Genomic DNA, 13604 nt, shown 5'->3' with positions numbered 1-13604 from the left:
AATGACTCTCACCTTTATCACCTCCCCACCCTCCTTCTACATTCCTTTACATCTTGCACTCCCTGGGCATCTTGGCTCAGTCGGTGAGGAGGGGATGTCTTTGAATATTTATATAGCTCACACGGGTGAGCATCTCCTCGCTGACCCGGTGTCGTTTGCCTCGTATGTACTCTGTCGTCCACTGTCTAGAGCGCTGATTGCGTCCTTGTAGCCCAAGCTATCTTTGGGCCCCCATTTGCGACAACATACTGATCCCGTTGATATTTTGATCCAGACCAGATGCACTTCGATCATGGATTGCTCGTAATACCTCCATACCTGCACAAAGGCAGATCTTGATGACTGCTCGTGGGAAGAATGTCAGGATACAGACGCTTGCTACTGAGGTACGATAAGATAGCCATGGTTGATGTCTTGCACCTTCATGCTTATATCTCTAATCGTTCTCCCAACAGGATGAAATCTTCGTCTACGACCGTCGATATGTTAGCGAACCGGATAACGTCGAGCTCGTGGAGCTTCCTTCTCCCGAATCCTTCACCCCAGACAATCCTCCCGATACCCTTGCGAATCAGAACGATTTACAATCATGGCGGAATCTCTATATGGCCAGAAGGTCATGGGCTCTGACCCTATCGGAGCAATGTGAGGAAATGGACAAGAAAATCCATGAACACAATGAGCGAACGGATATCATCAACCGCGCAGCTGGCGTAGCTCTCGAGAATCTCAAGACACATGTGGGTAATTTGGAGCATCGGCTTCAGGAAGCCCAGGCATGGGCAAATGATCTCTTGAAAGAACAAAAAGCCGCCTTGGATGGATGGCAGCGCGCGCTCTCAACCTTGGAAAGCATCCCGGTACTCACGGATTTTCCCTTCCTTGGCCGCCCATCAACGCCAACCAAGCACAAAGATCGATCATCGGGGACATTGCGGGATTTCGTGGATATAGAGGAGGTGCACAAGGCTGGAGCTGGGGCGTCGACCGAGTCGTCGCGCTTTGCCCGTCAGATTGAGGATGTTTCGGAAGCCGTCGGTGGGATTGCCGCAGATACTCAACAGCTGATCGAAAATGCCATCCCCTCAAGTCCGGCGGTCATCGACGGATTACAAGAAGTGATCACCATTGCTAAGAAAATAAGTTCCGACTACGAGCACGTGCTGGCCCTACCAAACAATCAAAAAACACTAGCAAATATTTCTAGGCTTGCACTTACGCATACTCAAGACCTATTACCATCTATATTGGATATAAGCGCTGAGATCCATGCGGGACTTGAAGAAGCTATCCGGCGATATAATGGTGCAATGAAAGAAGCGCTCGAGCATATGCGAACCATCTCTGCGATTGAATTGCGCCTGGCCGATGTCCAATCTCAAATCATCAACCTCAATGTGCAGAGCGATGCATTTGATATTGTTTTCTCCGTCTACCACATGCCTATGGTCTACGGCTCCGTCTTGGTGGAATCTGTTCGACGCCGCGAATTTAATGAGAAGATGAAAGCCGACTCCCTAACTCTAGCAGAAGAGATGGCTGTTTTTCGGGACGAGGAGCAACGTCGAAGGAAGAGATGGTTGAAGAGCATGGGGGATTTCATCTCTATCACGGATGCCACCACGCCAGGCGTCGAGATAAATCTTCAGGGCATGGATTATCAGTGGCCCGAGGTCACTCGGAAAGACATTGAATCCTATATAAACGAGCTCAAAGCTCGACCTAACTTGGCTGGCTTGGCCGATGAGCTTACTCAACAGTATAAGGAGCTCGATGCACCAACTCGTCACCAACGTCGCAGAGCAAAGGCTTTCAAACAAGGCAGCATATTTGACCTGAGCAGGAGCTCTCTACTTCTCCGCAGTGACGATATGCTTCGGAGTCTGAGAGACGAGAAGTCTAAGATTGAGGAGAAGTTGAAGGGGTCTGAAAGTCGGATCCGAAAACTCGAAGACCTCTTGCATCGGCAGAGCCAGATGAGCCGCCCAGTCAGCGGAAATTTCAGTTTAGAATTTCCAAGCTCGCCAGCTTCACCACATCCCGATCCGCTCTCTAGGCGCTCTTCAGTGTCTTCCCGGCGGATGTCTGCAAATCAATCTTCTGAGGAAAGGGCCCAAGCTCAACGCATCGTCACCCTTGAGGCGGAGTTGGCTGCGGAACGGGAAACCGTCCAAAGACTCCAAAAGGACGCGCATGCCGAGAGGCTGTCTAACACGGACAAGATACAGGAGGCGCAATCCACCAAAAAAGACCTCATTGGAAACCTCGAAGCTCGCCAACGCGAATTCGACGAGGAACGGCGGTATCTTGAGGGTGAATTGAAGAAGTATCGACTTCGCACAGAGGAGCTTGAGGAGGAACTCGATAGAATGACCGGCAGCCGCGACCATGAAAAGCAGGACGCCGATGAACGAATCAATCAATTAGAGAACGAGCTTCAAAACATTCACGCTCATGCCGAAGAAGAGATGCACCGAGCCAACAGCTTGTTCGAGGAGGTGCAGAGACAAAAGAAGGCGGAGGAGGATTTCCAGCTGCGCATCAACGAGCTTGAGAAGCAGCAATCAGAGAGTCGGGCAAAAGAGCAGGAGAACCTTCTGTCTTTGCAAGCCGCTTTCATGAGCCTGTCTCCGGGAGGCGCGGTGCCTGCAGAAATTCCCAGCATCATCAAAGCTATTGAGGTGCTTTCCGAAGGGCTGTCGATCCATGCCAAGAATGCCGAAGAGAACATGGCGGAAGCTGTAGCGGAGAATAGGACCCTCGAGGAGCGTGTCAATCAGATAGAGAGCGAGCTTGACCAGACCAAGAAGATCTTAAATGAGCGCACGTCAGAACTGTCTCGCATGCGGGAAGACTTGGCCCAAGAAAAGGAGAAGTTGTCTGCAGTACAGTCCGAGCTACAAGAAGAGCGAACACAACTCAGCACCTTGCAGTCACAGCATACAACTGGCGACGCAGGTGCGGATGCCCTGCGGGAACGTGTTGTTGAGGAAGAGCAAAAGCTGGCCAGATTATCTCAACGATTGAATGAGGTTGAGGCCCAGGCTCGGCAATCTGAACACGAAGTATCTGCATGGAAGGACAAGGTCGATGCCATTTCGGAAGCGGAGCAACATGCGACGGCTCGTATTGAGATTCGGGGCGCGAGATCCAAGGAGCTGTCGCGGCAGCTCTTTGGGCAGGTTGAGAAGATGGAGCATATGCTTGAGCAATTGGGCTTCACCGTGATCCGGCAGGATGGCGAGATCGTGGTTCAGAGGGCTTCGAAGGTCAACGCCGCATCGGGTATTGGAGACACTCTCAGCCAATCTGCAGTGGTTTCTGTCAAGCCCGACCCCAGCCTTCTCGACTGGATGGAAGCTGACAGTGCCGAAGAGGAGACGGACCGGTATATGGCATTCCTGGAGTCTCTATACCAGTTTGATGTAGAGGTCTTCGGGGACACGGTAGTTAAGCGCGTCAAAGATATTGAGCTTCTTGCTCGGAAATGGCAGAAGGAAGCAAGAGGATATCGAGACAAGTATCACCGCACTCAGAGCGAGGCCCACGAAAAGATCGCCTATCGAACCTTCAAAGAAGGTGACCTTGCCTTGTTTCTCCCAACCCGCAACCAGGCCATTCGGTCCTGGGCAGCTTTCAACGTCGGAGCTCCACACTACTTTTTGCGCGAGCAGGATGCACACAAACTGCAGACACGCGACTGGCTGCTGGCTCGTATCACAAAGATCGAGGAACGTGTGGTGGATCTCTCCAAATCCCTGAATGGAGCTAATCCCGATCGCCAATCCCTTGGTGGCACGAGCGATGCCACCTCGTTCGATGATGAAAATCCTTTCGAACTGTCCGATGGTCTTCGCTGGTATCTCTTGGACGCAGCTGAGGAGAAACCCGGCGCTCCAGCAACCCCAGGCCTTGGGAAGAGCACAGTTGCGCCGGCGCACGTAGATGCGCGGGGTAGCATCCGATTAAAACGTTCGACAAACGGAGGGAATGTGGCCAAAACCTTGACGAGAAGCTTGGACAGCCGGCGCAATAGCTCCAGCTCCAAGAAAGGGCCCTTGGGAACTCCCCAACGCGCCAACGAGTCGACAACCGAACTCACTCGACCACCCGAATCTGGCACCCCGGGCTCTCAGCAAGCACGGGAGGCCGCTTCTACACCCGAAGAGGTTCGCCGTGACCAGCTCCAGGGGCCGTGAGACATCACTCACGGATCCCGAACTTTTTCATTCTTTTTCTTTTCTTCAGCATTGTGTGACTCTCCGCACAGGGGCTGACGGAACCGTCATAGGGTGCGGAACGAACGCGCGGAGCTCCAGCCGGCGGACGACAGCCGTCTTCGAGCCTGCGGTCTTCAATCTCGCGGCCTCTAGAAGAGAGCGAGGCGTCCTCGCCGTCGCGGTCCCCGTCGAATCGGCGTTCGGTTAACAGATATCGGCCCTGGGAGAAGCTCTGGTACGTCGACTATCGACTGGAAAGTGGGAGTAAATGAGAGAGACCAACTTTGCTATTCTAATGGTTTACGGAGTCGCACTGAGATCTGTCACGTCACGATTTGAAGCATGCCACGTTTTGAGTGATACCCATCCACTTTCCTATGACTGCCTACTTTTATTTGATTTTGACTATGTGTTGTTGCAATGGGAATAGAGGAGAGAGAATTGAACCCGCAAATGATTGATCTATATGCTCCGAACCATCCATGCCCAAATCCCGACTGTGGAAACTCCATTATATGTAAATATGCCCGATAATGCTGCAGAGAGGGAAAAAAAAACGCGCTAGAAAGATTGGCTACTGCGGATCAATCTAGTTGGTCCACAAATCCCTCCATACCCCCAACCTCCTGCCAGAAGCGCGCAAAATCGACGTTTTCCTTCTCGAACAGCTCCTTAGCCTGCACCATGGCGGACCGCTGTCTCTCCGGCGTGAAGCCACCAGGTTGCGTACTCTCGTACTGAATCAGCTCGACCCACCGGAAGAAGAGGTCCTCCTTGCCCATGGCGGTCAGCTTGTCCTTGAACGCGAGGATCTGGTCACGCTGCGCGGACCGCGTCTGGCCCGCCGCGGTATCCTTATCCTCGTCCTCGACGCGCCAGATCAGCCACCCGTCCGCGTCGGTGTTGACTAGCACTGCGGTCCGGAACTCGGTCAGGGCTACGTCGTCGCCCTTGCGCGTGCGGTCGAGCATCTCGTGCGCCCGGATCATGGCGGCGTAGTCCAGGTCCCAGTCCGCGTCGACGAGGAGGTATCCCGTCTTCTGGATCCGGTCTGGCGTGACGGCTGCGACGATCTTGTCGCGTGCTTCGTCGTTGTCGCGGATCCAGCGGTTGCGTTCAAGCGTCTGGGTAAGGGCGGGCTGGCTGCGGCGGACGATGACCTCGCGGTCGTGGAAGCCGACTGTGCGGCGCCATTTGGCGGGTCCGCGGATGAAGCGGATCGGCCAGGGTAGGAAAGTGGTGAAGAGAAAGTAGTCGATGGCTAGAGTGCCTGTGCGGCGGAGGATGATGCTCGCCATCTCATCCCAGGGCATTCTGGAGGTGTCAACGTCCATGGAGCTGGTGAATCCAACTACGGTTGCGAGCATGGCGGGGTATGTGTGGCGGACCATATAGACGCGCAGCGCGAGGATCGCGATAATCACGACATTGATCAAGACCGGTACGATGAAGGTTTGACGCTTGAGGTCTGGTGGAGTTGTGTCTACGTGGATCAGGTAGACTTCTTCTGGGGAGAGGAGCTCGAGGAGAGGTTGGAGGGTGCTCGGTGCTTTCGAGAATGGTGGGAGAGGACCTGCTCCCGAGCTGGGGGTTGAGGAACCGGAAGATGAGGCAGAGGGCGTCACTGATGCTTTGCCCTTGGCCGCTCGTCTTGCAGACTTGGTCATTTTGTTGTGTTGTGTTGATGAAGAGAGGTAAAGATGCGCGTGGGATGGGCGACTTATAGGGCGTGGATCGCTGATTATGTCTCGAGACGCAGATTCTTCTTCCTATGTACTCTCGAATATCAGGAAGCTGTGCGCATGGCACACGATCACCGTGATGATCAAAAGGTCTGAGTCGGTCACATGTCAGTCAGGATGAGCTCTAGAGGGGTGATTGGGAAGATGGAAGTCGCACCATGTAGGCTAGAACAGGGGACCAAGATTCTGATCGAGAAAGCCAGCAGTTCTCAGCAGTAGGCTAGCTATGGAGCGAGCATTGCAGTTGTGTGCAACTGTGTATATCTTCATTCCCTCCTCATCGGATTGAAATGACGCTGTCATTCCTTCTCCGCAGCGCTAAGCCTTTTTGAGCCGGCGAGACGAAACTCGGGGAGTGGAAAGCGTGAAGTGATTCTTGTTGTTGACTTGCGCATTATTTGCAGTTATTCTCCATTGCATTCTTGAATTTACACGCGTCATTGTCCCCGAGGTATTGAATGAAGGGACCTCTAGACATTCACTCGAGGGTCTCCCCTGTTCGTCGTCATGCCCACCCCCGAGCGCAACACCGGCCGACTGTCGCCGTCGCGTCGCAACTACAACTACCAGCAGCAACAACAACAACCACAAGGGTCACCATTCCGTCAAGCTCGTAACGATTCCCACTCAGTGAGAGATTCTGGCGTGTCCTATATTCCGAGTCCGACGTCGAAATATGGTGCTCAAACTCGGAGGACTTTCACTCGGACAAATACTTTGACTGGAGCGTTCAACACAGTATCGGGCTACACAACCATGGCAGATGATGAGGATATTGCGACATCCACTCCATATACGACAGGGACTCCAAGTCCTCACAGACGGCGACAAAGATTTGATCCACTCTCTCCCGAGTCGAACCCGCCGAATGAGCTTGCAGAGTCGTATCGGCGCATCGATGAAGCTGATAGCTTAATCGGTCGGGATACAGATGACGAGTATCATATTCACAAGAATTGGAACAAGTTCTCGCCAGCATATCCCGCGCGAGATTATGGTGTTTTCGACCAGGCAACAGACGAGTCTCCACGCCGCAGATTGTCCGACCATGTGCAGGATGAGGAGCGCTTGAGACGAGCCAAAACTAGTCGTTCCCCCGTGCTATCACCACGCGTCAAGACGAGCACGGCAGAGAAACTCCAGCGGCACGAAAATATGGACGACCCCATATCTAGCGACGAGGTATTCAAGCCTAAGCTCAATGTCCCTTCTGGCTGGGGCAGCAAAGCGAAACACATTAGCAATTGGCTTCAAAGATCGGCCCCATTTAATGAGCCCGAGTCAGAAGTCGAGAACCCCATCTCACCGCAACGGTCAACTACCACCTATGATTTCGACTTCCACACGAGCCCCGCGCGAGCCAAAGAACCAGCAAGAGCGACCAGAGACAACAGGGCGCCGCTATCTGATGCTGAAAACAAGCTGCCGGCACAAAGGGACTATAAAGGGATCCAGGGGGATCCAGAACACATTGCCAACACGCCGATTACGGTCTACAAAAACTCCTCTTTTAACATGCCGACTCCTTCGAAGCGAGACTCCCATGGCCTACTACAGAAGCTTGCAAGGCGAGCCAGTCCAGAACAACGCCGGGACCAAGCGGAGCTAAGAACTCCTGAAGCACCAAAAGGTGGTCAACACCGGATATATGACAAAACCCCTGTGGTCACAGGCGCCTGGATAGATACCCCAATGACTGAGCGCGTTTCTGATAGAGTGGTTGAGCGACCAGAGGACTCAACAAAGAATGATATGCCATTCGCAGCCGCGCAGGATGTCGAGTTCTCAATGGCCCAAATATACGGAGAATCGAATACCGTATCCGAGCAGAACAAAGCGGCCCGAGAGAGAGAACGTGCGAGAGAAAGGTTGCGACAACAGGAACAGGAAAGGGAACTACAAAGGGCGCAAGGGCGGCAAAGAGATCGAGAGAAAGCGAGACTGGAGGAACAAGAGAAAGAACGAATAGAAAGAGAAGAGAAGGAGAAAAATGAGAGGGAGAGGGAGGAACAGGAGAAGAGCACGGAAAGAGAAAAGCCGAAAGTGCCTCTCGTCAAACCCGATCTCCCAAAAAGCGCCCTTGAAGCAGTCATGCAGGAACACAAGGCGGACAAAGGATCACTAGATGTGGGCGACGACACGCTCGAAAGCCTGCAGGAAATGCTGAAGGAGGAGTCCGTTGAACCAAAGGCTGGCACAGATGACGATGCTGCATATGAGAAGTCAGTGATTCAGAAACTAGAACGCGGCCAAGGCGAGAAGGACTCGGGTGACTCCAAGGTCAACAAGCAGCTGCGATCGCTAGAACAGGACCAGGAAAACGTGCAGAAGGAGATCAAAAGCGTGGAAGATCAGATGACTCAGAAGATTTCCAAAGAATTTTTGCGTCCCAAGCCCCCTCAGGCTCAGCCGAAGTCGAAGCGCGTCCGCACAGGCAAGAAATGTGATTCTTGCGGTGCGGCAGCTGACGGCCGCATCTATGTCTCCATTCCTCTGCCTCTTTTATGGAGACGCAACCCAGTTTCTCGACGCATCCATCCCACACGCCTCGGTTGGTTTCTCCTACTGTCCCTTCTTTGGTTCATCACCGAATCGAAGATGTGTGACTACTACTGCCATCCGACTGTGGCTCCCGTCTGTGAGGGCAACTGCCTGCGTCGCGATGCACCACGGTACCCCTTTGTGATACCGACAATGCTATGGCGATGGTCCCATCTCTCTGCTGTCCTGGCCCCAGTGGCAACCGTTGGCATTGCGTTCCTCCGACTTCTTGCGCAGCTCCTAGGCATGTGGGATGGTTATGTAGATGAACCGCCTCGGACTCTCAACTTGTCTGGCGAAGTTCGCATTTACGGCACCCGCATGGCACAGCCGCCTGTGATTGCAACATCTACCCCAGGCTTCTTTGCGAGACAATGGCCGGCAAAGGAGCCCAAGTACACGCCCGAAGCTGTTTACACGCCCGAAACGGTCCCTCTGTCAAAGGTGGTTGAGGAGGAAGTGCCTCGAGGGACTTGGGACGATGACTCGATGGATGATGACGAATTATTATAAGCAATGCATGTAATGGCGTTGGGATTTGCCGTTTCCCTTTCCCAGTTGCAATTTCCCCAGGTGTCAATTTTTACTCTGGCACAGCGGCTGGTGCATGGCGTTCGTCTTCTTTGATTTTTTTTATGAGGCTGTTGATGTACTGGGAATAATTTAAAGATACCATCTTCTTTAACAGTCGTCCTACAGTGTAGTTAGGCTTTTGGAGGAGCGTTGCCGAGGGCAAGATATCAATCACCTCATGTTGCCCCAATACCCCTTGCTCAGTATAGAACAAGCCTTCATAGTCAATCGAACAACTTCATACAAAAAGACACGACTTGGCTTCGATCGAATGAAATCATAGCACAGAATTTACCAAATGCCAGGTCCACTGTAGACGAATTCTTTATGGACCGAGGTATTCTGGCGGCCCCGCAGGCACGCTTAAGATGGACCGTGTCCTGGTGCATAAAAAAGGGGACCATCATTGTCCCTAATGAACTATCTCTCTTCTGTCAATCGCTCGTTGATTGCTTTTGATTTCGTCTGCTTGTCTTGTAGATAAGTTCCTCTCATTCATTTGTCGGTGTTGTTCGTCGCGTTCGCTTGTGCCCTCTATCAATATCGCACTGCCAGGGAGTTTGCAGATTCGCCACCATGAGTGTCCTCGATGGCAACCCCGTCGCTCTACTGAAGGCGATGCTGGTAAGGCTCCCGCTGATTCTGAAGACGGTTCTACTGCATGGCGTCCAGATGTCTCCTGTCTCTGGGAAACAGGATCTGCGCACGGAATTGACGGTCGCCATCATTCGCTCTTTTATCAACCTCAAGGTTCCCGTGGGCAAGCAGCAAAAAAGCAGCATGCGCGATCCGGGCATTAAAGGTCCTATGTGGGTATCCAAGGTCACCCTGCCCCAGCCTGAGGATGACGTCCAGGATGCGGTGATTAAGGCGATTGAGGACCTGAAGGATGGGGATGAAACATACGACATCCCCGGTGTTGGCCCTGTTGAGGCCGTGTGGACTGCATATCGCCGTGGCGTCGATAAGAAGGCGCCGCAGCCTGATGTCTCAGAAGAGGAGAAGTACAGGTTGTTGCGCCAGGAGACGCAATCTGATATGGCTGTTCTGTATTTCCATGGTGGCGCATACTTGTAAGTCGGCCACCGAGGCTCTCAAGGTCACAGGCGTATCCTGATTGTCATCACAGTCTCATGGACCCCTGCACACACAGGGTGACTGTCTCGCAGCTGTCCAAGCATACAGGAGCCCCAGTACTCTCTGTGCGATACCGCCTGGCACCTCAGCACCCATTCCCTGCTGCGCTCGTCGACGCCCTAGTTGCGTACCTATCTCTCCTCGCCCCACCCCCGGGGTCCCTCCACGAACCCGTCCCAGCCAACAAGATCATCCTGGCCGGTGATTCCGCCGGAGGCAATCTCTCACTGGCCCTACTGCAGACTCTTCTGACTCTGCGCCGTATCTCCCCAACCGTCCGCTTCCACGGCCAGGACGTACGTATCGAACTTCCCGCAGGCGCCACGACGACCTCTCCCTGGTGTGACCTCACGCGGTCCATGCCATCCGTCTTCGAGAACGCGCGCTACGACTTCCTCGACCCGCCCATCCAGACCCCAGAAACGACTTTCGTCCCGCTTCCCATCCCCGAGGACGATATCTGGCCGTGCAGCCCGCCCCGCGGCGATTTCTTCGCCAACGCGACTGCCATCCTGCACCCGCTTGTCTCGCCGCTCGCGTCCCGCAAGGAGATCTGGAAAGACTCCCCGCCTGTGTTTATGTCTATCGGCGAAGAGGGCCTGACAGACGAGGGTCTGCTGCTGGCGCGCAAGATGCACCAGGTCGGCGTGCCGGTCGTCGTGGAGCAGTTCGAGGGCATGCCGCACTGTTTCGGGATGGTCATGGACGGAACACCTGCATCACAGCGGTCTTTCAAGGGCATGGCTGATTTCTGTCGCGATGCGGTGGCGGGCCGTGTAAAGGCGACGGGTAATCTGACATATATCGGGTTCAAGCTACGCTCGACGCGGGAGATCCCGCTGGAGAGAGCGAGTACGTTGAGTGATGAGGAGGTCGATCGACTGCTGCGCAGGACTGCGGAGTGGCGGTTGAGAGGCGAGGAGGAGCTGCAGCGGCAGTGGTCTGAAAAAGCGAAGCTGTAGTCCAGTGTTGGATGGGGATGAGTGGATGGCGTTTTGTTTATATCCTTGCCTTATACCCTGTATATTTGGACGCTCTTCTCGTGTTGCTGGTTGTTTGGACAATATATCGTTTGTAGTGATTTGTTTGTTGCATTTACTATGGTGGCCCATTGTTAGCTGCTTATATTCAAGCTAATCAGTGTCCATCGAAGATTCACCGTTCTTGTCTCCTCGCTTTGAACAGCAGTTATCTGGCTGTAGGCAAGGGAACGAACCTCTTGGCTGTTATTTTGCACGAATGCGGTGGATCAAGTTGCATCGGGGATATAAGAGCTGAAGTTGGTAGTCGTGGTGGTAGTGGTGGTGGTGGTGGTGGTGCAGAGGACTGATCTGATATAAACTCTTTTTGCTTGAAGAACAAAGCGTTTGAACTTCTGAATGCGATCTCAGAGTGATGATGGCTACATGGATATTTCCGAGACCCGTATCATCACAGTGTGGACTGAGGATTACAATATATATCTATGTCTCTTGAGTGTCAATCTACATTTCTAAAGGGAGGTGCCATTTGTCAAAGCATTTCGAGACGCTACCACTAGCCTTGAACCTACACTCTATCAAAACTGACGCACCAGATTCCGGTACGGATTCGTCTCATCCTTCTCCTCCTCCTCTGCAGAAGGAATCGTCCTCTTAACCCGACAGGGACTCCCCATCGCCACAGAAAATGGCGGGATATCCTTGGTGACAATGGACCCAGCGCCGATGGTCGAGCCCTGCCCGATCCTAACGCCCGGCAGAATCACCACATTCGCACCAATCCAGCAGTCATCCTCAATGAAGATGGGATGACCGAATTCCACAAACTTCCGTCGCGACAGGATACTCGTGTCATGGCCGGCGGTGATGATGCTGACGTTGGTTCCAATCTGGACCCGGTCGCCGATGACAACGAGGCTGGTATCCAGGACGGTGACGCTTGTTTCTTGTCAGTCACGTTTGTTCCAAAAGCGAGGGATACCAGGGTTACGGGATACACACCCCCAGTTCATGAAACAATCCTTGCCGATGATGATGTTGCAGCCGTAATCAGGCCGGAACGGGGGCTCGATGAAGGTTCCGTCGCCCACCTTGCCGACCAAGCGACGCAGCAGCTCGAGTCGCTTCTCGGAGATCTCGTCGGAGGACACGGTCTTGGTGTCGAGATCGTTGTAGTCGGCAGTCAGCCCGCGGCACCGATGCCGCGCCTCGAGCAGCTTGGGCACAAGCGGGTTGTACATCATACCGGAGATCATGAGCTCGTATTCCTCGCACATGGGGACATCTTTGAGTCCCCGTGCGAGCTCGATGATCTCGGGGCGCTTCTCGGTTGCTGCCATTGTGATGGTGTCGCTGTATAGTTTGGCGGAGAGAAGTGAGTTGAGATGAGCTTGGAGTTACATATAATGATAGGCTGGATAGAGTTAGGATTGAATGTCGGTCGTTGCGTTTCTCTTATTATCTATTATTATTATTAGTCCAAGAGATCAAGATCGCTGGTTCAACAAGACCATAAATAGATCCGGCGCTACTCCGTAGAGTATTGGGAATGGGTCTGAGGGTATACCCGATGATTTCCCGGTGCGTGCTTTTGTAGTAATACAGAGTAAAGAATAATGAACTTCGAGATGTCCAAGAGCCAGGTGGGGGAAGTGTGCTGGTTGATTTACCTTTTTGGGTAATTCTATCAACTACCTAAACGAAAGTACTTCGTATCCCACTCATCCTTGGATTGAACCGGATAGAATGAAGGACATTTAAAGGGATCGGGCTCATGGCGCGTCGACCAGCATAGTTTCTGGATTCCCCTCATTGCTCTCGGCATGCATGGCCTTGAGTAGTCGTTACTTTGACTAGGAGGACCCATCATGTGTTGGGAGCATTCCGAGAAGAGTGATGTAGAGTGAGTGGCTTGAGTTGACACCATTCAGTATCTCAGTATTAGATGGCGGATTGGTGTAAGCATGAGTACATTCAGCCAGTGTATGTGAAGCGTTTATCAAGTTTTAAAATGCGTGCTTGGGTTAAGATGGTGAGCTCTCTTCCATCCAGGCGGTGCGGTGCCCATCAACACCACAATCCATAAACTTTTTGACCATGGCTCTCATGTTGGCAATCGTCATCACACTCAGTGATAATCGATTAGACAAAATCTCAACAAGCTGAGACGGTGCTCTCCTAATGAAATAGAGGAAGTGGATTATCTATGAAGCTCTTCCACCCTACACGAAGATCTCCCCCTACGGCCATGCGAAACACTCATATTGCTACGATGATCGAGACAATTCAATCCCAACCATAGTCCGTACCTTGTCGATAGATGAGCCATTTTAGCAAGGTTGGCTGCTGGGGGGTTATGCTATAGAGTGCTGTTACCTCAGTGCCAGTTGCTTGGCTTCATGGCCTACCCC

The 13604-nt window shown here is 52.9% G+C and overlaps 5 protein-coding genes across 5 annotated transcripts, besides 2 other annotated features; 3 read left to right on the top strand and 2 right to left on the bottom strand.

Moving 5' to 3' along the window:
- Positions 1–338: 338 nt before the first annotated feature.
- atg11 (autophagy protein ATG11) lies at positions 339–4199 on the top strand (the record flags this gene model as incomplete). Its single annotated transcript, XM_001271158.1, has 2 exons — positions 339–386; positions 456–4199. 2 exons carry the CDS (start codon positions 339–341, stop codon positions 4197–4199), a joined length of 3792 nt encoding a protein of 1263 aa, XP_001271159.1.
- Positions 4200–4804: 605 nt separating this feature from the next.
- On the bottom strand, positions 4805–5887 carry ACLA_039470 (uncharacterized protein; the record flags this gene model as incomplete). Its single annotated transcript, XM_001271157.1, has 1 exon — positions 4805–5887. The coding sequence occupies one exon, from the start codon at positions 5885–5887 to the stop codon at positions 4805–4807; it is 1083 nt and encodes a 360-aa protein (XP_001271158.1).
- Positions 5888–6469: 582 nt separating this feature from the next.
- Positions 6470–9016, top strand: ACLA_039460 (uncharacterized protein; the record flags this gene model as incomplete). The annotated part of the gene is made up of 1 exon (XM_001271156.1): positions 6470–9016. The coding sequence occupies one exon, from the start codon at positions 6470–6472 to the stop codon at positions 9014–9016; it is 2547 nt and encodes an 848-aa protein (XP_001271157.1).
- Positions 9017–9652: 636 nt separating this feature from the next.
- ACLA_039450 (alpha/beta hydrolase) lies at positions 9653–11175 on the top strand (the record flags this gene model as incomplete). Its single annotated transcript, XM_001271155.1, has 2 exons — positions 9653–10149; positions 10206–11175. The coding sequence occupies 2 exons, from the start codon at positions 9653–9655 to the stop codon at positions 11173–11175; spliced, it is 1467 nt and encodes a 488-aa protein (XP_001271156.1).
- Positions 11176–11494: 319 nt separating this feature from the next.
- Positions 11495–11532: a microsatellite.
- Positions 11504–11532: a microsatellite.
- Positions 11533–11771: 239 nt separating this feature from the next.
- Positions 11772–12533, bottom strand: ACLA_039440 (sugar O-acetyltransferase; the record flags this gene model as incomplete). Its single annotated transcript, XM_001271154.1, has 2 exons — positions 11772–12132; positions 12196–12533. The coding sequence occupies 2 exons, from the start codon at positions 12531–12533 to the stop codon at positions 11772–11774; spliced, it is 699 nt and encodes a 232-aa protein (XP_001271155.1).
- Between the last annotated feature and the right edge of the window lie 1071 nt (positions 12534–13604).

Source organism: Aspergillus clavatus, genomic scaffold (genome assembly GCF_000002715.2).
Source record: "Aspergillus clavatus NRRL 1 1099423829802 genomic scaffold, whole genome shotgun sequence".
Classification (NCBI taxonomy): Eukaryota; Fungi; Ascomycota; class Eurotiomycetes; order Eurotiales; family Aspergillaceae; genus Aspergillus; species Aspergillus clavatus.
Note: the sequence above shows the minus strand (reverse complement) of the source record. Positions and strands in the feature narration are given on the sequence as shown.